The sequence below is a fragment of the Mustela nivalis genome (genome assembly GCF_964662115.1).
Source record: "Mustela nivalis genome assembly, chromosome: 4".
NCBI classification, from domain to species: Eukaryota; Metazoa; Chordata; class Mammalia; order Carnivora; family Mustelidae; genus Mustela; species Mustela nivalis.
The window spans coordinates 152865258-152892161 of record NC_139023.1 but is presented as its reverse complement, the minus strand read 5'-3'; the positions used below and the strand labels follow the sequence as shown (position 1 = coordinate 152892161).

At 34.7% G+C, this 26904-nt stretch overlaps 1 protein-coding gene across 1 annotated transcript in view; it reads right to left on the bottom strand.

Moving 5' to 3' along the window:
* The window catches only part of GLRA3 (glycine receptor alpha 3), a 192970-nt gene extending 166191 nt beyond the window's left edge, over positions 1-26779 (bottom strand). Inside the window, exon 1 of the mRNA XM_082726943.1 lies at positions 26697-26779. Coding sequence (XP_082583069.1) covers positions 26697-26767 — 71 coding nt within the window. The 5' untranslated portion in view covers positions 26768-26779. The remainder of the gene's footprint in view (positions 1-26696) is intronic.
* Between the last annotated feature and the right edge of the window lie 125 nt (positions 26780-26904).

Below are 26904 nucleotides of genomic sequence, written 5' to 3'. Positions count from 1 at the left end.
GACATTCTGTCTGCCTGTACTCGCTCTCTCTCTCTCTCTGATAAATAAATAAAATCTTAAAAAAAAAAAAAAAAAAAAAAGAATCACAGCAACAGGTCCCACCCCGAAGATCAGCAAAACAGCCGGCAAAGACTAAGTTCTCCGATTAATGAGAACTGTGGAACTCCAGAGCTAGGGGAAAACAATGCATAGAATTCATGGCATTTTTCCCATGATCCTTTAGTATTGCAAAACTAATTTTTTTATTATTCTATTTTTTAAATATTTTCCTCTTTCCTCTTTAAGTGTTTTTAAACTATTTTATCTTAACAATACCTTTTTTAAAAAAAATCTTTTAAAATTTTCATTTTATAGTCATATTTTATCCCTTCATCATATTTAACCTTATTTTTTTTTGTATACATATGTTTTCTTTTTTCTTTAAAATTTTGGGATACAATTTCTTCTAATAGATCAAAATATACCCTAAATTTAGCACATGGCTTTGTTCTAGTCTCCAGTCTGATCACATTCCCTCCTCTTTTTTTTTTCTTTCCTTTTTCCAACCAACTTATCTTATTAATTCCTTTTTAGAATCTTTTTTTAATTTTAATCTTTGTAGTCATGTTCCATCCCTTCATCATGTTTATCCTTATTTGTGTGTGTATGTGTGTGTGTGTGTGTGTGTGTTTCTTTCTTTAAAATTTTGGGAGGCAGTCTCTTCTGAGAGACTAGAATACACGCAAAATCAAGTGGGTGGCTCTGTTCTATTCAGCAGTCTGTTCTATCTATCTATCTATCTATCTTTATTTATTTTTTTAAAATTTTTTCTCCCTTTCTTTTCCCCCTGGTTTGGGTCTCTTCTGATTTGGTTAGTGTATATTTTTCTGGGGTCTTTGCCACCTTTTTTAGTATTTTATTCTCTTATTCACATATCCATATCTGGATAAAATGACAAGGTGGAAAAACCCAACAAAAAAAAAGAACAAGAGGCAGTACTGACAGCTAGGGACCTGATTAATATGGACATTGCCAATATGTCAGAACTAGAGTTCAGAATGACAATTATCAAGGTGTTAGCTGGGCTTGAAAAAGGCAGGGAAGATATTAGAGAATCCCTTTTTAGAGAAATAAAAGAACTAAAGTCTAACCAAGTTGAAATCAAAAAAGCTATTAATGAGGTACAATAAAAAATGGAGGCTCTTACTGCTAGGATAAATGAGGCAGAAGACAGAATTAGTGACATAGAACACCAAGATATGGAAAATAAAGAAGGTGAGCAAAAAAGACAAACAACTACTGGACCACAAGGAGAGTATTTGAAAGATAAGTGATACCAGAAGACAAAACAATATTATAATAATTGGGATCCCAGAAGAAGAAGAGAGAGGGGGGCAGAAGGTATATTGGAACAAATTGTAGTAAAGAGTTTCCGTAACATGCCAAAGGAAACAAGCATCAAAATCCAGAAGGCACAGAGAACCCCTCTCAAAATCAATAAAAATAGGTCCATACCCCATTATCTAATAGAAAAACTTACAAGTCTTAGTGACAAAGAGAAAATCCTGAAAGCAGCTCAGGACAAGAAGGCTATAACATACAATAATAGAAACTTTAGATTGGTAGTCATCTTATCCACAGAGACCCAGCAGGCCAGAAAGAACTGGTTTTGATATTTCAGAGCACTAAACAAGAAAAACATGCAGCCAAGGATATTATATCCAGCTAGGCCATCATTGATAATAGGAAAGATAAAAAGCTTCCAGGAAAAACAAAAATTAAAAAAGAATTTGCAAACACCAAACCAGCCCTACAGGAAATATTGAAAGGGGTCCTCTAAGCAAAGAGAGAGCCTAAAAGTAGTAGACCAGAGAGAAACAAAAACAATATACAGTAACAGTCATCTTACAGGCAATATAATGGTACCAAATTCATATCTTTCAATAATTACTCTGAATATAAATGGTCTAAATGCACCAATCAAAAGACACAGGTTATCAGAATGGGTTAAAAAATAAATAAATAAGACCCATCAATATGCTGTTTGTAAGAAACTCATTTTAGACCCAAAGACACCTCCAGATTTAAAGTGAGAAGGTGGTTTCAAATGAAATCTGGGGTGGCAATCCTTATATCAGATAAATTAGATTTTAAGCCAAAGAAAATATTATAAGAAATGAGGAAGGACACTATATCATACTTAAAAGGTCTGTCCAACAAGAAGATTTAACAATTTTAAATATCTATGCCCCTAACATGGAAGCAGCCAACTATATAAATCAATTAAGAACAAAATCAAAGAAACACATACACAATAATACAATAATAGTAGGGGACTTTAGCACCCCCATCACTGAAATGGACAGATCATCCAAGCAAAAGATCAACAAGGAAATAAAGGCCTTAAATGACACACTGGACCAGATGGACTTCACAGATATATTCAGAACATTTCATCCCAAAGCAACAGAATACACATTCTTCTCTAGTGCACATGGAACATTCTCCAGAATAGATCACATCCTTGGTCACAAATCAGGTGTCAACCAGTATCAAAAGATCGGGATCATTCCCTGCATATTTTCAGACCACAATGCTCTAAAGCTAGAACTCAATCCAAGAGGAAAGCTTGAAAGAACTCAAATACATGGAGGCTAAAGAGCATTCTACTAAAGAATGAATGAGTCAACCAAAAAATTAAAGAAAAATTTAAAAAACTAATAGAAACAAATGAAAATGAAAGCACAACTGTTCAAAATCTTTGTGACACAGCAAAGGCATCCTGAAAGAAAAGTATATAGTGATAAGAGCCTTTCTCAAGAAACAAGAAAGGTCTCAAGCACACAGCGTAACCCTACACCTAAAGGAGCTGGAGAAAGAACAGCAAAGAAAGCCTTAACCCAGCAGGAGAAGAGAAACCATAAAAATCATAGCAGAAATCAGTGAAATAGAAACCAAAAGAACAGTTGAGTAAATCAACAAAACTAGGAACTGGTTCTTTGAAAGAGTTAATAAGATTGATAAACCCCTGAACAGACTCATCAAAAAGAAAAGAGAAAAGACCCAAATTAATAAAATCATGAATTAAAGAGGAGAGATTACAACCAACATCAAAGAAATACAAACAATTATAAGAACATATTATGAGCAACTATACGTGGCAAATTTGACAATCTGGAAGAAATGGGTACATTCCTAAAGACATACAAACTACCAAAACTGAATGATGAAAAAACATAAAACCTGAACAAACCCATAACCAGTAAGGAGATTGAAGCAGTCATTAAAAATCTCCCAGCAAACAAGAGCCCATTGCCAGATGGCTTCCCAGGAGAATTCTACCAAACATTTAAAGAAGAATTAAAACCTATTCTCCTGAAACTGTTACAAAAAATAGAAATGGAAGGGAAATTTTCAAACTCATTTTATGAGGCCAACATTGATCCCCAAACCAGACAAAGACCCCATCAAAAGGGAGAATTACAGACAAATATCTTTGATGAACACTGATGAAAAAATTCTCACCAGAATACTAGCCAATAGGATCCAATAGTACATTAAAAGGACTATTCACTATGACCAAGTGGGACTTATTCCTGAGCTGGAAGGTTGGTTCAACATCCACAAATCAATCAATGTGATAGAATACAATAATAAACAAAAGAACATGAACCATATGATACTCTCAATAGATGCCAAAATAGTGTTCGACAAAGTACAATATCTTTTCTGATCAAAATTCTTCAAAGTGTAGAGATAAAGCATACTTACTTCAATATCTTCAAAGCCATGTATGAAAAATCCACAGCAAATATCATTCTCAATGGGGAAAAACTGAGAGCTTTTCACCTAAGGTCAGGAACACGGCAAGGATGTCCACTATCACCAGTGCTAGTCAACATAGTACTAGAAGTCCTTGCCTCAGAAATCAGACAACAAAAAGAAATTAAAGGCATCTGAATCAGCAAAGAAGAAGTCAAACTCTCACTCTTTGCAGATGATATGATACTTTATGTGGAAAACCCAAAAATCTCCACTCCAAAATTGCTAGAACTAATATGGGAATTCAGTAAAGTGTCAGGATATAAAATCAGTTGCATTTCCATACTCCAACAGCAAGACAGAAGAAAGAGAAATTAAAGAATTGATCTCATTTACAATTGCTTCCAAAACCATAAGATATCTTGGAATAAACCTAACCAAAGAGGCAAAGGATCTGTACTCAGAAAATTATAACATACTCATGAAAGAAATTGAGAAAAACACAAAGAAATGGATTGGAAGAACAAACATTGTGAAAATATCTATGCTACTTAAAGCAATCTACACATTTAATGCAATCTCTATCAAAATACCATCAATTTTTTCCCAAAGAAATGGAACAAATAATCCTAAAATTAATATGGAACCAGAAAAGACCCCAAATAACCAGAGGAATGTTGAAAAAGGAAGCCAAAGTCAGTGGCATCATAGTTCCAGACTTCAAGCTCTATTACAAAGCTGTCTTCATCAAGACAGTATGGTACTGAAACAAAACAGACATATAGATCAATGGAACAGAATAGAGAACCCAGAAATAAACCCTCAACTCTATGGTCAACTGATCTTCAACAAAGCAGGAAAGAATGTCCAATGAAAAACAAACAAACAAAAAACAGTCTCTTCAACAAATGGTGTTTAGAAAATTGGACAACCACATGCAGAAGAATGAAACTGGACCATTTCCTTACACCACACACGAAAATAGACTCCAAATGGAAGAAAGACCTCAATGTGAGACAGGAATCCATCAAAATCCTTGAGGAGAACATAGGCAGCAACCTCTTTGACCTCAGCCTCAGCAACTTCTTCCTAGAAAAGCCGCCAAAGGCAAGGGAAGCAAGGGCAAAAATGAACTATTTGCACTTCATCAAGATCAAAAGCTTCTGCACAACAAAGGAAATAGTCAACAAAACCAAAGACAAGTGACAGAATGGGAGAAGATATTTGCAAATGACATATCAGATAAAGGGCTAGTATCCAAAATATATAAAGAACTTATCAAGCTCAACACCCAAAGGTGTTGCTGAGCGAAACAAGGCAATCAGAGAAAGACAATTATCACATGATCTCTCTGATATGAGGCATTTGAGAGGCAGGGAGCGGGGTTTGAGGGATAGGGAAGAACAAAATGAAACAAGATGGAATCAGGAGCGAGACAAACAATAAGAGACTTTTAATCTCCTAAAACAAACTAAGGTTTGCTGGGCATGGGGGGGGGGGGCATAGGGGGGTTGGGTTATGGACATTGGGAAAGGTATGTGCTATGGTGAATGTGGAGAAAGGTGTAAGCCTGATGATTCAAAGATCTGTTGTCCTGGGGCAAATAATACAGTATATGTTAATAAAAATAATTTAAAAAATAGAAAATGACCTAGATTGCTATAAATGTACTTTTAAAATCTCTAATATAATCTTAGTTTAGATTTATATATATTTAAGATTTATTTATATTTTGTTTACAGCCATAAACAAAATAAGGTATTCTTTGTGTTCTGAAACAGACAGTATTTAAAGAAATACTATTAAATGAAAGAAATAGTAGGTGCAAAATTACATTTTTAGTATAATGTTGGGATCCAAGGTGATCCAAAATAGCATCCTTCCTTCCCCCTCCAGATGTAGAATAACTTGAGAAATTTTTTCAAATGAGTAAAGGATTTGGGATCATAACATCTTATAATCATTAAAACTGATACTATCTGAGGACACATTGGTTTCCCAATGAGAATTGAGAATGATGTCTATATAACCACACCTAACTCAAGGTCCCAAGGCTCTGGGCTATGCTTGCCTAGCTTTTCCTTCCAAACCCCTCAAACAGAAGACCTACTTCTCTCTTTTAAGGTAGAATGAGTGAGAGAATGGAGAGAAGCCAGAACAAGGCAGTGGTTATGACCAAGGGGGTGTTTGGTCATCTGAAATATTTGGATTTATACAGAAAACATAATCATGTATTACTTGAGTAATTATAAATAAGTAAAATTAAATTTTACTTATTTTGACATTGATTTTAATTAAGTGCCTATAGTGATTAAACTCAAAATATGAGTATAGACTTGTGGTTATCATACCTCAATTATTACAGCACTTGCATATGAAAGCTCTTCAAAAAATGCTAGTTACATTTTTTCTTTTTTCTTTTTTCTTATTAACATATAAGGTCTTATTAGCCCTAGGGGTATAGGTCTGTGAATTGCCAGGTTTACACACTTCACAGCACTCACCATAGCACATATCTTCCCCAATGTCCATAACCCAACCACTCTCGCCCTACCTCCCTTCCACCAGCAACCCTCAGTTTGTTTTGTGAGTCTCTTATGGGGGGCACCTGGGTGGCTCAGTGGGTTAAGCCTCTGCCTTCGGCTCAGGTCATGATCTCAGGGTCCTGGGATGGAGTCCCATATTGGGCTCTCTGCTCAGCAGGAAGCCTGCTTCCCTCTCTCTCTGCCTGCCTCTCTGCCTACTTGTGATCTCTCTCTGTCAAATAAATAAATAAAATCTTTAACAACAACAACAATAAAAAGAGTCTCTTATGGTTTGTCTCCCTCCCGATCCCATCTTGTTTCATTTATTCCTTTCCTATCCCCAAACCCTCCACGTTGCCTCTCAACTTCCTCATATCAGGGAAATTAAATAATAATTGTCTTTCTCTGATTGACTTATTTCACTAAGCATAATACCCTCTAGTTCCATCCATGTCATCTCAAATGGCAAGATTTCATTTCTTTTGATGGCTGCATAGCACCATTCTTCTTTATCCATTCATCTGCTGATGGACATCGAGGTTCTTTCCATAGTTGGGCTATTGTGTATATTGGGGCTATTAACATTTGGGTGCACGTGCCCCTTCGGATCACTACATTCATGTCTTTAGGGTAAATACCCAGTAGTCCAATTGCTGGGTCATAGGTAGCTCTATTTTCAACTTTTTGAGGAACCTCCATGCTGTTTTCCAGAGTGATTGCACCAGCTTGCATTCCCACCAACAGTGTAGGAGGGTTCCCCCTTCTCCACATCCTCACCAGCATCTGTCATTTCCTGACTTGTTAATTTTAGCCATTCTGACTATTGTGAGGTAGTATCTCATTGTGGTTTTGATTTGTATTTCCCTGATGCCGAGTGATATGGAGCACTTTTTCATGTGTCTTTTAGCCATCTGGATGTCTTCTTTGCAGAAATGTCTGTTCATGTCCTTTGTCCATTTCTTGATTGGATTATTTGTTCTTTGGTGCTGAGTTTGCTAAGTTCTTTATAGATTTTGGATACTAGCCCTTTATTTGATATGTCGTTTGCAAATATCTTCTCCCGTTCTGTCAATTGTCTTTTGGTTTTGGTAAATATTTCCTTTGCTGTGTAGAAGCTTTTGATCTTGATGAAGTGCCAATAATTCATTTTTGCCCTTGCTTCCCTTGCCTTTGGTAGCTTTTCTAGGAAGAAGTTGTTGCTGCTGAGGTCAAAGAGGTTGCTGCCTGTGTTCTCCTCAAGAATTTTGATGGATTCCTTTCTCACATTGAGGTCTTTTTTCCATTTGAAGTCTACTTTCATTTGTGGTATAAGGAAATGGTCCAGTTTCATTTTTCTGCATGTGGTTGTCCAATTTTCCCAACACCATTTGTTGAAGACACTGTCTTTTTTCCATTGGACATTCTTTCCTGCTTTGTTGAAGGTCAGTTGACCATAGAGTTGAGGGTCTATTTCTGGGCTTTCTATTCTGTTCCACTGATCTATGTGTCTGTTTTGTTTTAGTACCATACTGTCTTGATGATGATAGCTTTGTAATAGAGCTTGAAGTCTGGTGCTAGTTACATTCTTAATCTCTATAGTAACATACAGCAGGAAACATGTTGTCAATATTACCTTTTCTTTTTTTCTTCTTTTTATGTTTATCTGAGAGAGAGAGAGAGAGAGAGAGATGGAGGGACGATGGGGGAGGGGAAGAGGGAGAAAGAAACTCAAGCAGAGCCCTTACTGAGCAAGGAAACCAATGTGAGATTTAGTCTCATGATCCTGAGATTACAACCTGAGCCAAAACCAAAAGTAGTTTGTTTAACTAACTGAGCCACCCAGGTGCCCCCAATATCGCCTTTTCTTTCACAAATCAAAGAAATAGTTTAGTTTCTCAAAAGAAATCACCAACAATAAAATGTTTCTCGTAAATATTGTTGTCCTTTTCTTCCTTCTGAGAGGGATATTGCTTAATTTTTTTTCTGACTTATTCAAAAAGACTTTCTCCCTTAACTTCCCTCTAGACCACAATCTCTATGGAGTGTCTTTTGAAATTCTCTTATTCTCGTTGTGTTCACACACCAACACCCCCACCCTCATACCTAGTATGCACAAAGTTCACTACCTCTATTTTTTTTTTTTTTTCAGTTTAAAAATGATAGAGTTATTTTCCTCTGTCTCTGGAGTATAGTGTCTTCTTGGATAATAAACTTAATAAAAACACTGAGATTTCAACAAAATCAAAATTAGAAAGGTAAAATCTTAGAATACCCTTTACATTTCTTTTAGTCAGAAAATGGTCAGGGGACTCTAGAAGTCATAATAGTAATCATTCAAAATCCAAAATGTTCCTAATCACATGTTTGCCTGCCTTATGGAATTTTATCAATCCTTTTGCTTAAATGGTGTGTTCTCTACATTGCTTTTCTTTGCTTACCTGACCTGGAAATGATCCTTCCTCCACCAAATTCTTACAGATCATTTGGTTCTATCAGTCACTGGTTTCTATTGATAAGTGATGCTCACCTGTCAAGGTCCCTCTCCACTAGCTAGTGTCTGTCTGTGTCTTATAACTCATATCATTGGAACTCATCTCTTAGCACTAATATACTACTTCACTATAATTTCTAGAGTTCTTCTAGAGTTCAGTTTGACAGAATTCAACCTGATAAATTTGTTTCTTATATTCCAAATATAAGAAACCAGTTTAACTTATCAAAAGATCACCAGTTTCCTTTAAAAAAAAATTATTTATTTGATAGAGAGAGACACAGTGAGAGAGGGAACACAAGCAGGGGCAGTGGAAGAGGGAGAAGCACGCTTCCTGCTTAACAGGGAGCCTGATGCGGGGCTCGATCCCAGGACCCTGGGATCACGACCTGAGCCAAAGTCAGAGGCTTAACGACTGAGCCACCCAGGTGTGTCAAGATCAGAGCCATTTTTCCAGTCATAATTTGAAAGAAAGTAATTATATCAAATTGATGGAGGAAGTCTTTTTTTTTTTTTTTTTTTTGATGGAGAAAGTCTTAAGAATTGCTCTTCTTCTATAGGGTGCCTACGTGGCTTAGTCAGTTGAGTATTTGACTCATGGTTTCAGAATAGGTCATGATCTCAGAGTCATGAGATTGAGCCTCCCAAGTTCAAGCCTGCTGTTGGGCTCCCTGCTCAGCAGAGAGTCGGCTTATGATTCTTTCCCCCTCCCTCTCCCTCACCCTCTGCTCCTTCTCCTACTTATACTGTCTCTCTAAAATAAAAAATAAAATAAAAAGAATTGCTTCTCTTCTGAATCTTATTTGTCAAAATACTTCTTAGACTTTTAAAATATACAGAAATCTTGTTTAAAAAAAACCTATAAATTTAATTTAATTTAATATATGTTCACTATACAAAAAAAAAAAATCATAAGAAAATATCAAAATAAGAAAAGGTATCTTAGGAACACCTGGGTGGCTGAGTTGGTTAAATCCGACTCTTGATTTCTGCTCAGGCCACAGTCTCAGGATAATAAGGTGAAGCCTGGCATAGGGCTCCACGCTGGGCATGAAGCATGCTTAAGATCATCCTTCCTTCTCCCTCTGCTCCTCTGTCCCATCCCCACCCCAGTTGCATGCACACATATGCACACATGTTCACTCTCTCTGAAAAAAAAAGAGAAAAAAATGGAAAAAGAGAAAGCATCTTAATCCTACCACCCAGGGATGAGTGATACAGAAATCATCCTCTTATCTGAGATTTTAACTGAGTTACAGATTATTTATGAAGGAAACAATATAGCAGAAGTAGTACTGCTTTATTTTGAGCTCTCTTCTTTCTATTTTAAACTAATTGTGCTTGCATCCGTGCCTCCTAGTGAGACACATTTTTGTAAATCCGCAAATCAATAATATTCAGGACATAAAAGCATGATATTTTAAAGCAACAATCTCTGGAGTCTCTGACTCTCAGAGGTATACAGAGACTATTAATGTGGAATCATACGAAATTTCTTTTCCTGAATAATACTGAATCAGCAGAGCATGGAGTTATTCAGGTTTTGGTAGGTATTCCCATTTGTGTGACTGCAAACATTTATGTTAATGTCACCTTTCAGTGGATGGTGTTCTGACTTAAGCATATTGAAGGCAGATTGGACATTTTTCTTCCTGCAGTACAGGGAGCCTCTTATTTGCCTGACAACTACATCCCCATAAGGAGAAAGAAATGGCACAGAACGAAGGAGGGACTCAAACAGCAAGGCAAAAAAGAATTTATAATTGGAAGTGGTAAGGCAAGGTAAACATAGCAATGAGTATGGTGCTATTCAGTTTCCCTCAGAAAATTTGACTTCCATCAAGGTTTGTTGTTGCTTTCACTGAGGTTTTTATTGGGCTATATTCTTTTTAAAAGTTGAAAGAAGAGATGAGGAAGATAAAATCACTGGTGTTAACATGAAACTTAAAGTTAATGTACAGCTGAGGTTAGTCGCTCTCTGACTCTCTTGTCTGCTCTTCCTGCCTCACCTCTGTCTCCCCCTCCCCCTCCACTTCCTCCCTTCTTTGTATATGCCTAAGCTATTTTGGGAAATGTGTTTATGGTTTCCAAGGAAACAAAAGGATTTTAAAACCCTCTAGATTATAGAACTTATTTCATGTGGCAGTAAGAGCATATGTTTTCTTTAATCAAGCGTAAGACAATCCCGAGAGACAACGCTTTATAGGAAAATAGCTAGCCACGTTGGAGATATAAAAGAAACAGTTCAGAGTTGTGAGCGCAAAATGTAAGCCAACGTTGCCAGACTTGGTGTTCATGTGTAGAACTATGAGAACAAAGACTACAGTTTTGAAAGTGGGTTTCATTCTTGTATTTTTTGACGAAAATATCAACAAATAAGTCTTCCTATGACTCTGTCTGAATGAGTTGCATTTCAGGAGTGATGTGATCATTTCTTTTTCTACTTTAGAATAGCCTCAACTGCAGAGCTCACTTGGAGAAATAAGCAGTTAATTTGAATTAGGTGAGGTAGGTTCTACCTCTGGCTTTGCCACATCAATCCATGCAGTCTGAATAATGACCATGTCTCTAGACTTCCTCCCCCTAGGGCATCTGCTGCGAAGGGCTGGGTGGAATGCTCTGACACAACGGGAACACAGCCCTGCCAGGGTACCAGAAGGGATGGAGACTCGGCTCTATTCTCTTTGGTAACTGGAGAGTCAGCCTAAACTTGTTCACTTCATTGTTTATCTTTATCTCAGTGGATGACCTTGCCTCTTACTTCAAAGAGATAATTGAGCATTAAGCTGCTGAATTATGAAATCACAATTCCCATATCGACAGCTTGCTGTATGCTGCATCTATTTTAACCTTCTATCTAGTCACAGAGAGAGACCTGGTATTCCTCTGGTTCAAAAGCTATCCTCAACTATAGCACTTCCTTTTCATTTTCTCAGTGACTGCCCCTTCTGTTTTGTACTCCTCCTGTCTCTTTCTAAAGCAATTCCTAACTCTTTCCTTCCAGACCAAAACAAGCTGAAAGTTCCTGCCTTTTAAAAAACAAAAAGGAACAAATCAACATGTGGGTATCTCAACTGTGTCCACTCTGACTTTTCCTTCCAGTAGCCTCTTAGAAAAAAATAATCTGTATTTATCTTTTTCTTTAGGTCATCAATCAATGTTATGCGATCATATTTGTACACATATATTAGTACTCAAAATTCACTTGAAAAGGCTACCAGTAATCTTCCATATTTCTTTTTGTCTTTATGACATTTGATGTTATTGATCATTCTTTTCTTTCTAAAACTCTTCCATTAGGTTCTGTGACGTGCTCACTGTTAATTCTCCTTTTCTCTTACCTGCCTTTTTTTTTTTTTTTTTTTTTTGCCAGTACTTCTCCTTCTGCCCATCCTTTAGATGATGTTCTTAAAATAGTGCTTTTCAAACCTAAATGTACTTATGAATCATCTGGTGGGTATAATAAAATGCAGATTCAGATTCAGTAAGTCTGTGGTAGAATTCAGACCCTGCAGTTCTAACAATCTCTCAGGTGACATCGTGCTGGTTAAAGGACCGCATTTTGAGTAGTGATGCCCTAGGCAGGGAAGCACTTTTCCACATCTGCATGTTCCTGTGATTACAGTGTGCTGTGCTGTTCACAGCTCAGCCTGAAGTATGTAAGATGGGATCTGGGGCAGTAGAAGTGGATGACAGTCACCAGGCTTGTTTGCTTACTCCAAAGGGATGAAACATCTGTGTGTGTTCACCTATCATAAGCCTGTTCCAGAAAGCTAATCATCCAAGCTGATCTATGCCCAGGTCCTACACTCCCTGCACTGTGCTGCAGTGTTTCATTAGCTGGATATCTTAGCGGTATCACATTCACTATACCTATCTGGAACTTCTATTAGGATACTTTTCTACATGGCTGTTCCTCTTTTCTTATGTTGTATTTGTGTCATGGCAGTATTATTCACCTGTGATGATGAGAATTATCCTAGACACTTTTCTCTTTTTCCTCACTCCCAATTACTAGACACTTTTTTTCCTTTCTTTTTCTTTTTGTCACTTCTTATATCTGCTCTTTTCTCTCCATTTTTAGGATATGCTATTGCATTGACTAGGAACTACTTTCCTTGATGCTAGTTTTGCCCCTCTCCACCATCAACATCCTTTCTTCTGAGTTCTCCACCTTACTCCATTAGTGATATTTCTGAAACACAATTTGATTGTGCTCCTTTCCTACTTAGAATATTCCCTTTTGCTTCAGTTAAAGAACGGGTTCCAGAGGTAGAATGCAAAATGTAATCTGCAGCTTCTGGATCGTCCTCAAATGGTCCTTCACAGAAGTTAAACTTGCCATTTCTATTTACAACTTAGTAGCCAGAACACAGGACACACACACCTGCCAGGGAAACTGGGAAATCTGTAACTTAACAGAAGTGTCTTTAAACAGAAGACTCTTTCTATTTTCTGATAACTGGAAAATAATGATGACTGGATCAGAGCATCTAGCTCGGATGTCAAGGAAGAAACCTCATTTTAGGGGTGACAAAACAACAAGGTAAACTCCCATTCTAGACCTGGCTTGCTCACTTCTGTAGTTGTTCTTTTTCTTTTTCTTTTTTTTATTTTGGAAGGAAAAATAAAATATCTCTTAAGCCAGTATTATTGCGCACTTCTGTCACTCACAAATGTGAGGCTAGTTTGAACTAACAAGAGCAATAAAGGACTGATCTGTTCATCCCTTGTTGATTTTCCTGCCACTCAACACCTCTCACATCTACCACTACAGTGGATTCTAAGGGGAAAAATAGGCCACTAATATTAAATGAAGTGAGAAATTATAGCTGTAATGTTTGGTACATATTTTCTGTTTCAGGAAACTATCACTTTTCTATGTTAGTTAAAAAAAATTTGTGCTGTGTAGATGGATACAGCTCTACACATTACATTTTTTTTAAAGTAGAATATTAAAAACACTTAGTCCATAGGAAGGTCACTCAGCCCTTCAAAGACAGGACTGTGACCTGACCCTGAGTCCCCTTTCTCCAACTTTCTTCTTATTTTCACATGTGTGCACAAATGCATGCATAGAGAAGATAGAATGCAAGAAAAGCTAATTTAGAAAACATCTAAAATAGAGTAGGTATTTCCTATAGAGGTATACATCTTATCTTCTTTTTATATTTTTTCGGTTTGAATTTTTATTTACTCTAGGATTTTGCATTGTTTTTTCATATCAACATGTCTGTTCCTTTTCCAATGTAATCTTTGCTGTTTGTTGATATATATGATAACTATGCACATACACACAGAGAATGGTACACACTTTGGCTTTTTGAAGTAGAGCAAAATTTTAAGTCCACATGTTATTATTTAGAAGGACATATTTAGGCTACATATAAAACCTAATTCTCTACTATAGTCTCAGGAGGAACAAGCTAAGGTTTGCAGCAGAGTCAGTGTCTTTGATGGTTCTCATCTAAGTCAGTGTCTTTGATGGTTCTCATCTAAGATTCACCTGAAGAAAGAGATAAAATAATTTCAGGGTTTTAAAAGAAAAAAAAAAAAAAGGATTTCACAATCTTTTTTTTTTTTAAAGTGGTTTAAGGCTGTTACAAAGAAACAACATAAAGTAGATGGCAGAAAACTAATAATTTTATCTACTTAATGCTTTCCTATCTGTATTCTTCCCAATAAATAAACTAAGAAACTAGTTTAGGAAACAGGAGATTTTTTATTCTTACCATGAGGTGGGATATACTGTACAAAGTTGAGTCAGTGTTTCAATAAGTCTCTTCCTAAAAAGGAATAATGTAAGAACTGGTGGAAAATATATAATACAAATTAGAAAGTTTTATAATTTTTTGATAGAAAGAAATGTGTAGAGATAGATTGTTTTTAAGTATTGAAGGTCAATATTTGATGCTATATGCCATTCTTCCTTCCCTTGTCAGGAATGCAGCCATTTGTTTATAGAACTGTGAAGTCATAAATCTCTTCTTTTTTAGATTTTTGTTTATTGGATTTTTAGTTAAACTGCTAGTAATTAAGTGTCAGTCTTTAGACTTCTGATACACAAAATAAACACATTTAAATAATATAACTCAACAAAAGTAGAGTATACTGACGTTGACAGAACAAGCAGATATAAAATACCTCACTCAAATATTTTGTTCCCTCAATCAAATGATGACAGTGAAAATTTTTGTTTAAAAATAGAGAAACATTATTTGGATAAACATTTGCCGATGTTTTCTAACATCCTACAATAGTCATATAGATTTTTCCCTACAAAGTTAGTCCTAAAACAACTTTAGCATAGATTTATTAGAATTATTACTTTGAAGTTTGCAATATCCTCCATTTCACATGGAAGTTGGCCTGTTGCCTCTGCTAACGATTACTTTTCCTGTCTCAAATGATCGCTCTTTTCTGACTGTTCAAATTCTGTCAACTTCTTAGGATCCATTTAAATTCCTTTCATTTTCATAAAGAATTTCTACTCCTTTCCATTCCCCCCCCCACCAAAAAAAAAAAAAAAAGAAGAAGAAAAAGATGTTTTCTCGCTATTTACAATTGTTACTATTTGGGTAGTTGTTCAAGACTACCTTTTCTACAATTGTCTGCAAAAAAGGAATCATTGTTGAACCACCCTTTATAGAGTCTCTTGGGCCTAAACTATGAAAATAATGTGAATAAACAGATTAAAAAGCAAAAACAATGATTTTTTGTTATCAGTAGTCTCAATTTATCTAGAGAACTGGAATATTGTCAGTTTGATACCAGAACAATGATAGATATAATAATAGAAATGTAAACACAAAACCTTGCGAACATGCATTGTTCACTTGATTACTATGTAGCATGTTCATTTAATTATGTTTTCTCTTTTCAGTGCAGAGATATTATAAAACGTAAATAATTGAAAGTTACATATTGGAGCACTGGGTGGCTCAGTCAGTTAAGTGTCTGCCTTGGGCTCGGGTCATGATCTCAGGGTCTTGGGATGGAGATCTGCATTGGGCATCCTGCTCAGCGGAGTGCCTGTCTCTCCCTCTCCCTCTCCCTCTGCCTACCACTCTGCCTACTTGTGCTCTCTCTATATCTCTCTGTCAAATAAATAAAAAAAATCTTTCTTAAAAAAATTTTAAAAAGTTATATATTGATATAAAGATACATGTATTATATATATATATACACATATACATGAACATTTCTATATACATTAAATAGTTATTTTAATAACTATTATTATATTACCATTATATACAACCATTATTATATAAAGTGTTATTTCCATTTCTCCAATGTTTAAAAAAGAAGCTATCACAACATGAACATTCAGTACTTCTTTATTTAATAGAAATAGGGACAGATCCCAAATAGGAATAACTGAGGCATAAATGAATAGTTGAGAAAATGAAAAAATATAGACGATTTTTCCCTAAAACTTTTTCTGTAAAACAGAGATAAGAGGTGAGTGTGTAAATATATTACCACAGAAAAATAAAGTTAGGAATAAAGAAACAACAAAGCATCACATCACTCACCGAATTTTCTCCTGAGTGCTAGAAGCAAAGAAAGTCAACATATTATTTTTAGCTGTGCCAAGAAAGAGTTACTTTTTTGGGATTGTCAATCCACTTTTAGAAATAAAAACCATGCCTCATTCCAGAAATGAGTGAGCACTTTCATTGTGCTAGACACTCTTTCAAAACCTGTCCTGCCCTGAAGGATTTTGCAGCTCAAACTGGAGGTGGTATTCTGGTGATTACCACCACCACCAGGCCATCAACATCTGTGCAACAAAGGCACTAAGTGCTTGGAAGCACAGAGGAGGTAGCTTCGTCTAGACCTGGAGAAGATCAGAGATGGAGTCTTCGAGAAGGTGAAGTGAGTTGAGGAGAAATGAGCCAAACAGATGGAACTCACATTTTTTTCCCAGTCATTTGATGGAGGGCCTTTGAGTAGTCATTTTGTTGAGGTTCATTTCATTTATCTTCTCCCAGGGCCCCACCTTATTGTATGGACAGTCTGAACGCCCATACAACAAAAATGATGCCAACAACAATAACAATAGGACAAACTGTTTTCTGATTTGCTCACACTCACGAACCATTAAGAACAACTTACTTTCTTTTCTTTTAGTAGCATTTTACTTATTACTACAGCTTTCTGACAATTAGTATTTATTTTTAATAGTAATACATTCTCAGCTTTTTATACATATCCCTAACTCCTGTATTGGAGAATATCCAGAGCTAACATAGGTATTAACATTTGATATCCTGTTTTAGAACAATTAGAAATTTAACTTCAGCAAGAAATGGGAACTTTTTCATTTACCTAACATCAATAACAAAAGAAAGTCAACAGAGTCTAAATTATAGAAAAGTAAACTTTAAATGATAATAACGTCTAGATTAACTATCTTAAAATGTTCCCATCTATATCATACAACAGTATTAGCTATAGTCATCATGTTGTATATTATATCCCTAATGGTTATCTTTTTAGTGGGGGGAGGGTTGAAAAAAAATTTTTTTTTTAAATGCTTGATTTGGGACACCTGGGTGGCTCAGTGGGTTAAGCCTCTGCCTTTGGCTCAGGTCATGATCTCCGGGTCCTGGGATCAAGCCCGGCATTGGGCTCTCTGCTCAGCAGGGAGCCTGCTTCCCTCCTCTCTCTTTGCCTGCCTCTCTGACTACTTGTGATCTCTGTCTGTCAAATAAATAAATAATATCTTTAAAAAAAAATGCTTGATTTTTTAAAAAAATTTTTAACACAGCTACGTAGGTGTCCTTATTTTTAATTGAAGTATAGACCATACACAATGTTACATTAGTTTCAGGTGTAAAACATAGTGATTTGACATATGTTATACTATGTTTACCACAAGCGTCATTACTATTTATCACCCCTAATGCTTTATAGTACTATAGACTGTATTCCCTCTGCTCTACCTTTTATCACTGTGACTTTTTCATCCCATAACTGGAAGCCTGTATCTCTCACTCTTCTTCACCCATTTTGCCCATCCCCCTATCTTGATACACAAAATAATTTTAAATGAACTAAGATATCCACTATCCAAGGGAACTCAAGTTGAATCATTGCATAATATGACGAATCATTTTATAATATGAACGACTATTTTTAAGGAGCTTTTTATCTTACAGATGTATTTTTTGCTTTTCTTAAAAGTGGGGTTCATTATATATATTTTTTCAGTGATTCATCAGTCTTATATAATACCCAGGGTTCATTACATGACATGCGCTCCTTAATGTCCATTTTCCAGTTACCCCATAATCCAAGGGAGATAAACCGTAAGAGACTCTTAATCATAGGAAACAAAGTGAGCATTGCTGCAGGGCAGGGGTTCCAAGATTATTTTTGTAAGAGTTGTATGAAATTATGAAAGCTATCTAACCATGGTGTTAGTAGGAGCAGTAGTGATTTGAAATTTATTGCTGAAATCCTCGTGGTTTGGGGGATCCATATGTATTTGTGGAAAGAGATATTGCTAAAGTACTCTAATGACTTAAGGATTAATTTATGTTACAGTGTGTCAGCAGAGAAATGACATTAACTATGTGTTCATTTTACAAAGTTGCAAAGTCCTAAGTAGGTCCAAACAAGTAAATATTTTCTCTACTGCTTTATTTCTAGGCCATGATCCAAAATAGTAGAACTATACAACTCTAGTCTAAGCAGCATCATGAAAAAGTAGCAACCATTACACAATGCATTCTCAGTAGGGATGAGTGGAGTGGGTGGAAGTTTTATATTGGGGGTAAAAACTCATATTCTTTCATGTATAAAGCCACTACATATAATTTTATATATCTATAAAATTATGGTACACACATACCCCATATACCACATATCACACATGCTGTACATGAGCAAATATATAGCATACTGTGGTATTACATTTCCATGAAGACAATTAGAAAAAAAGTCTAAAAATATTCTTGAAAGTTTCCTTAGAAGGCAAAAATGGAAAAAGAAAAGTTGAGAAATAATGTATTATACAATACAAATTTTAGTTTCTCATAGTGATAATGAAAAGCAAATATATTACTTTTCCACTAAATTCTGTTAGAGTAATAACTGAGATTAGCTTGATCTCATATATTTTATGAGATCTTGAACACAGACTCCCTTTTTGCTCCAAGTAATAACACAGAATTCAGCAGACTTCAAATCTAAGGTCACGGGTAGGTAGACAGATGTGACAGGCAGATATTACCTTAGTGCTTACTTGATGCTTACTGAGCATCAACTTCAAGCATGTAAGACATTGAATTAAGTATTATACAGGTAAAATAAACATCAGAAACAATTCTATCATCAGAGGACTTACAATTAAGAGGGAGAGAGAAGACTTGTATGAAAATCTAAAACATACACATGCCCTCCTTAGTGGTACATTGTTAAAAGCTGAAGTTCTGTTTCCCAGCACTTCACACATTGCCTGGAAAAGAAATCATTGCTCTGTAAATTTTTGCAAAGTTATAGAGAAATTCAGGTAGAATGCCACAGTCACTCTGAAACTGGAGAATTCAAGCTTTATTCATGGATTAACTACACAGAAAAGGTTATCAATTCAAACCATGCCCAAATAAAACACACTTTCCATGAGCAATAGGGTCATTGTCAGTGGAGAAAAAAAAGTATAAAACACAAGTAGAAAATACGGAGACAAATATTTTTGGTGGCATGTATAGGGGGAAAATTTTTACTTTGACCAGGAAAAATAGAATGACATTTTTAGTAAAACTAATCAATAAAATTCTATTAAAATCATTTGATAAACATTTTTCTTCTGGGAGTAAAGGCATCCTTATTGTTAGAAATTTTAAAGTTTATAGGATGACTACCTGTTAGAGATTTTTTTTTAAATTTACTTATTTGTCAGAGAGAGAGAGAGAGCACACAGGCAGGGAGAGTGGCAGGCAGAGACAGAGGGAGAAGCAGCCTCCTTGCCGAGCAAGGAGCCCGATGCGGGACTCAATCCCAGGATGGTGGGATCATGACCTGAGCCTAAGGCAGCTGCTTAACCAACTGAGCCACCCAGGCATCCCTGTTAGAGATATTTTTGAGAGATTTTCAAATTTAGTTAAGATACTGGGCGAACCAGTTACCTTTAATGTAAGTCCAATCATCCTACAGTGGTAATGGTTGTGTAGCAGAAATACTTGTGTTTAGTGGCAATTTTTTAAAAGATTTTCTTTATTTGAGAAAGAGAAAGAGAGATAAAGAGTGAGAGAGCACAGGTGGTAGAGAGGGAGAAGCAGGCTCTCTGATGAGCATGGATCCCCATGTGGGACTCAATCCCAGGACCCTGGGACCATGACATGAGCCAAAGGCAACCACTTAACTGACTGAGGTACTCAGGTGCCCCATTTAGTAATAACTTCTAATTGGTTATGGCAAATGTTTGATGCACTCATAGAGAATTCTTCATCACTTGCCTTGAAAGTTATTCCATTCAATAAATTGTTTCCAGAGGATATTAATAACCTTTATATTTTATGCTCTTCTTACTTGTACCATTGAAGTTACTGCTTTTGTGGATCAAGTTGTCCTAGAGGTACTGGTAATACTTCCTCCTAAAAGTATTTCTAGTATGGAGATTTGGAAAGAATTTCAGAAATGGGCTATAATGAGACTTTCTTTTTTAACTATTGTTTACTTTTCTGACATCTGAGAATTTCAAACTTAGTTTCCTTAAAATGCCTTAAAATGTGAGGCGCCTGGGTGGCTCAGTGGGTTAAGCCTCTGCCATCTGCTCAGGTCCTGGTCTCAGGGTCCTGGGATCAAGCCCTGCATCCAGCTTTCTGCTCAGCGGGGAGTCTGCTTAACCCTCTCTCTCTACCTGCCTCTTTGCCTACTTGTGATCTCTCTCTCTGTCAAATAAGTAAATAAATAATCTTTTAAAAAAATGCCTTAAAATGTGTTTGCCTGCAGTTAGAATTGCTCTGTCTTCTGCAACTGAATAGGTCGTCCTATTCACATGCCTCTGTTTGTTGCAAACAGCTGATCCTGTGTTGGTACTCCTGCCTTCACTCCAGAACCAGTTCTCTGAAGGTGATTCATATGTCTCTTCTCCTGACCCCCTTCCCCAAGCAAAACAAAGCTACAACAATACCATTCTCCTAGTGGAAAGACAAACAATCCACATTTCCATATAGACATCTACCTATAGATAAATTTATTTTCAATAAATACTGTTAACCACTATGAAGATAATCATATGCAGAAGAGTAAGAGACATGTTTGTTGAGAGAACGAAGAAGGGTCTATTATATATCATTCATGAAGTAAGGAAAAGTAAAAGATGTGCTTTCTCAAAATGATTCCCTAAAAGTCTCCCGAGAAAACTAAGTGGGTATAATGTATCATCTGTGATTGTAAAATTATGAAATTAGTTGAAATTAGAGCATTGGAAGGTTCTATAGAAAAAGTGTTGTATGAGCAGGTGTCTAGGATCAACTGTATAAAACTATGATAAATGTGTGACTTTGTCACTTAGTTAAAATCAGTTTTCATCTCTGGCTTCACTCAGCTGTCTCTGTGTATGTCTCTGTGCCCTACTTTATAATGTTTTTCTCTATTGCATATACATATTTATTCTTTCCTCTTTGCAAACAATATTATCATCTTCATAACATTTTGATTGTTAAATCTATTGTCCATGCATCAACTCTGCATCCCCAGCTGATGGTAGGATACCAAGATCTACAGTTAGCATCTCAAACCCAAATATCCTAAACCATATTCAGTGTTTTCTTTTTTTCCAACAATCAAAATCCTCTATTTGGTTTTCTTTCTTTAAGCGGATAATATAGTGATGAAAATTTCAAACATGGTTTTCAAATTCTAAAACAAAGAGATATCCTTTTCTTGCAGTTAAGCCATTATTTTTTGTTTATATAGTTCTTACTATTACTAATTATGTATTATTACTTATTGTTATTAGCAATCTTATTGAGATATTTTGAGCCAAGTTTAAAAACCATTCCTATGACAGCTATACAGTTACAAGTAAATTATTTGCTTCTAAGTTTTATTCATATTCTGTTGTGAAAGGAAGCTGCTATTTCTTTATATTTCTGCAGGTTTTTTATTGTAGCCAGCTTAGTAGTTGTTGCTAGTAGACTATGAATGTAAATCATAAATCAGAATTTCTTCACTGAATTTGACTATCACCACTCCTCAAAGCATACTATATACCCATTATCATTTCCTTGGTGTCTTATTTCTGTCTAGTGAACAAGTATCTTAACGAGATACAGCACAAGTACCAAGCCTTCTACATAGCTCCCCTACCTCACCTTTCTAAAACATTGCTGTTTGTGTTTTTCTTTTGTTGTTTGGTCTTTGTATTTTCTTCCCTTTTGTGCTTTTAGTTCCATGATGGGAAAGGTCGGAGTTCCCAATCAGCCAGATTGTACCTAGCACAAAAATTTGTGCACAGAATTTGGTAATCTGGTTGAATTGTTTAACATTACACATTAAATACATATTTGTTAATTGACTTGCCTCAATACATGACTGTAGTTAAGGGAGGAAAACATATGTAGCATAGGAAATATTTTGCAAGCTGTTTTCTGAATCTGCAGGGCAAATTGCCTGAGGCACTAACCAAAGAACTGGGCCATGATCCTTCTACACTTGGGAAATGCATGATTATTTATAGACATAAAGGTAAGGAGCATATATTATGTGTAGCATAATTTTAAAAAGTTATATAGAATCTTATTACTGTACCTGCATATAAGAAATCTTTGTGGTAAAAGTTTGCTCTTTGAAGTACATATTTCTTTAATATCTTACATAAGAAAATAAAGCCAACATTAAAAAGGATTTTTTCCCATGCTCTAAAACATACCAAAAGCAAAAACAAAAAATTCTATGTCAAAATGTTTTTCTTAGGCTTCAAAGTAAACCAAGAAAGCATTTTATTTGTGATTATCATGAAGTCAAATATTCACACACTTAATTTTTGACAGACTGTACCATAATTTATTCAAATAAAAAGTCTGTGTTGGTATCAAATCATAAAGATAAAAAATAAAATTGTATTTTTTGAAAATAATCAATTTAAATGAAATATTTTTGGCAGTTCTCCTGTTTTTAGAATTTGCTCTGCAAGCTCCTTATAATAATCACTTATCTGCATTGTAAAGAAGGCTGGACACTGGTGTTTTGTTCTTTATTTTATTAGTATGAGGACTAGAACCCAAAAGCCTAGAAAGATTGTTTCAGAAAACAGCAATATCTGAGCAAAGTGTGAAACTTTTTTAAAAATTTACTACTAGGAAATTCAGATTTTTTTTCTTCTGTTTACGCCATTTTCTCACTTGTATGTTTTTTTTTTTAAATATAATTTTTTATTTTTTATAAACATATATTTTTATCCCCAGGGGTACAGGTCTGTGAATCACCAGGTTTACACACTTCACAGCACTCACCAAAGCACATACCCTCCCCAATGTCCATAATCCCACCCCCTTCTCCCAAACCCCCTCCCCCCAGCAACCCTCAGTTTGTTTTGTGAGATTAAGAGTCACTTATGGTTTGTCTCCCTCCCAATCCCATCTTGTTTCATTTATTCTTCTCCTACCCACTTAAGCCCCCATGTTGTGTATTTTTTAAACACTTGATATAATCTGGTAATGAATACTCCTAATTGTATTATAGAAGTATTTTTGTTCTGCTTTTTTGCCTTAGTAAAACTTATTTACTAAAAAGTAGAAATTATGCCAAGATAAAAAATTTAAAATAACACCTGTGGGCCTGCGATAATAGTATAAGACAATGCTAGAAATGCTTATATTAATTATCACTTAATAAACTTTGTACTAGTAATAACAATGGAAACCCTCAGACATTGCTGAGAGAAGTATCAATAGATACAACTACTAGAAAATTTGCAATATCTCATAAAACTAAACATATTCATGCCCATCCTATGATCCAGAAATTCCTCTCCCAGAGAAAGTCTCAAGCCCAACCCAGACTATCCCCAAAAGGCATGTATTCACATTTATTCATACATACTCACAAAAAAGACTTGTTTAAAGATGTTCATGGCCACAGTATTCAATATCTAAAAGTATACTTCATAGGACACTGGATAAATAGTAATATCTTCATGTAATGGAATACTATACAGCAACAAGAATAAGCAAACTATTGCTATATGCACTAATAAGGACAAATCACATAAATTTAATGGTCAGAAAGATAATGCAGACACAAATAACTATTTTATATAAAGTTCAAAAGCAGAAAAACATATTCATTATTGTATAAGTCAAGATGGTGATTATCTTTGGGCAAAGTTGTACCTGGGAAAGGTATGGCAGTAGGATGGTGAGTGTGTTTGTGATATTGACAATTCTACTTATTTTATTTTTTCCAACAGAGTACTTATCTTTATGTGTCTGGCTTATTTCACTAAGGATAATGTCCTAAAAATCCCATCCATGCTGTGGCAAACTGCAGAATTTCCTTCTTTTTAAACATTGAATTGTATTCCCTTGTATTTATATACCACATTTTTTTATCCATTCACCTGTCAGTGGATATTTGATGTTTCCACAACTTAGCTATTGTGAATAGTGCTGAAATAAACATGGAATTACTAATATCAAGATCCTGACTTTAATTCATTTAGATAAATAACCAGAATTGGGACTACCAAATCATATGATAGTTCTTTCTGAGTTTCTCTTCACATGAGTGTGTTATCTTTGTGAAACTTTACATGAGAGCTTATTATTTTTGTACTTTTCTGTGTGTATATCTCACTAAGGTTTTTAAAAATCTTTAAAACCTATCAAAAGAACCTTGTACTAATAAATTATTTAATTAAAATATTTGAGGTTTCCAGTTGAGTTCTTGTTTCCAAATTGCCCTAAAAAAATATTTTTAAACTAAAAAAATATATGTATAAATTAATATCAAAATTTTTTGTCTTTATTTTTACTTTATGTTTCCTTTTTCCTCAATAAATAAATAAATTTTAAAATAGATTTAATGAATAGAGAATAGCTTTCATAATGACATTTATTTTACAAAATATTTCCAGTAGAGGGAGCATCACTTTTTTTTAACTATAAGAAATTTTATTTTAAGAGCCATCAAATATATTTAAATTTTTAAATATAATTAAATTTCTTCATTGAGAGATGAGTTACTCTCATCTAAGACCAGTCTAAGAGACAAATTTTATTCAATTTATCAAAGAAGAAAAACCCGATGATAAAGAATATATATACCATACAAACTTCTATAATGGGTTTGTGTTGTTTTCAGAGGATTACATCTTTGGATTACTTACAGAAAGCATTTTTTATAATTATTAATATTAATGAAGATAAATTCTTATAATTATGATCATCAATTTGAAATAAAATATTTGTGAATTTCAATAAAACTAGACAAATATCAAAGGATGCACTGATGAAGATTATATATTTGAGAATATATTATAACAAATATGGTGAATTATCATTATACAAATTTGATTTTATTGACCAAAATGGCTTAGTTACTGATATAAAACTTCCAAAATCTGTCAACTAAGTTACTTCAATTTCCTTGAAAAAAAAAATCCATATCATCATCTAAAATACTAAAAAATAATTATAGTAAAATGATTCATTTCACTTATAACATGAATTTTGTGCTCCTTTTCATGAAAATTTGTAAATATAAAAGCTTTACTCTCTTTGTTTTAATCACCATATATAAAATTTGTGACAATTGCAGTTTAAAAAGTTTGCTGTCATATTAAGATATTTTTCACTGAAAATATCCTAGTTTACAGTGGTTCAACCCTGTACTTCAGAAAAAAAAATTCAAAATTATAATAACCTTCACAATTAGTTCCTGTTCCTACAGGTATATCAAAATAAAATAACTTTCTGTAAGGCAGTTTTTATGACATACACTATATTTTCTAAGGTGTCCAAAGATGAAAAATTGACATTGCAACCCAGAAGACAATATTTACATACTTAAAATAGAAATTAATGTACAGTAACTTACTCTAATATTTGATTTCAATCTTTTTGAAAAGCTTGTGGGTCATAAAATTGGAAATCTTAGAATAATTTTAATGGTAAAGTAAAATTTACATTGGTTATTCAAAAGTCTATATAAGCATAATCTTGCATATATATTGTTTGATTAAGAATAAGGGTTAAATTATCTGATCTTTTGACTAGTCTCTATTTTTAAAAAATTAACAAAAAAGGAAAGCCGACCAAATATGTCAAATATGATTGGACATGATAAGAAATTTATATGTCATAGAACAATTTTGTTCTTCAATAAGTTTCTTATAATATCACTTTTTCCAAAAAGATTATTCTTGACATAGAACACATCTAATGATTTATTTATGATTTTGTTCTAATGTGTTACCTGAACTAAGCTCTTTAGACATGGTACTTACAAGACCTTAAGTGTTATTTATTTAACTTAACCTCGAGATATACCAACAATGTTCAAAATTTCTCTAATCAGTATATGCTTATGTTCCAGATATTTTCTTATTTAAAAATATTATTTCGAATTACTAAATGTTTTGTAACTTTCAGAAAAAAAGAAACACTCAGAATTTTTATTTCCCGTAGAAAAAAGAAACTCTAAAAGCAATTTGAGGAAGAAAAGCTAGGTTTGAGAAATAATTTTTCTAGGGTAATCTCAGCTGCAAATAATACGAGGCCAGTTACTAAAAAGCTCTAATTAGCGAAAATAGAACAACGTAACGTGTTTTTAGAGGTCTTGATAGACTGCTGGACAGTTTTAGATAGAAAACAATGCAATTTATGGAATACTTTCAACAAGTCAATTTCTAATTGCATTCCTGACTTCACCAATAACAAGTGGTTGCAACCTAGTGCACAAGCTTAAGCAGTTCTTCTACTGGTAAATACAAGAGAACTCACCTGAGTAACAGTGTTGCTTCCCAAAAGTAAAATCCCGAAACTAATGTCCGAAAGTGTCTCACGTGGGCCATGATACGGAGAGATTTTCACGATCCTGAAATTAGTCTTATCCAAGGCATGGGGGATGAGAAAGCCAGGAACGAAAATGTGCAATCTAACTCCGTGTCGTGTTGCAGACGAACGCCTGGGAAGCTTCAGCACCGTAGAC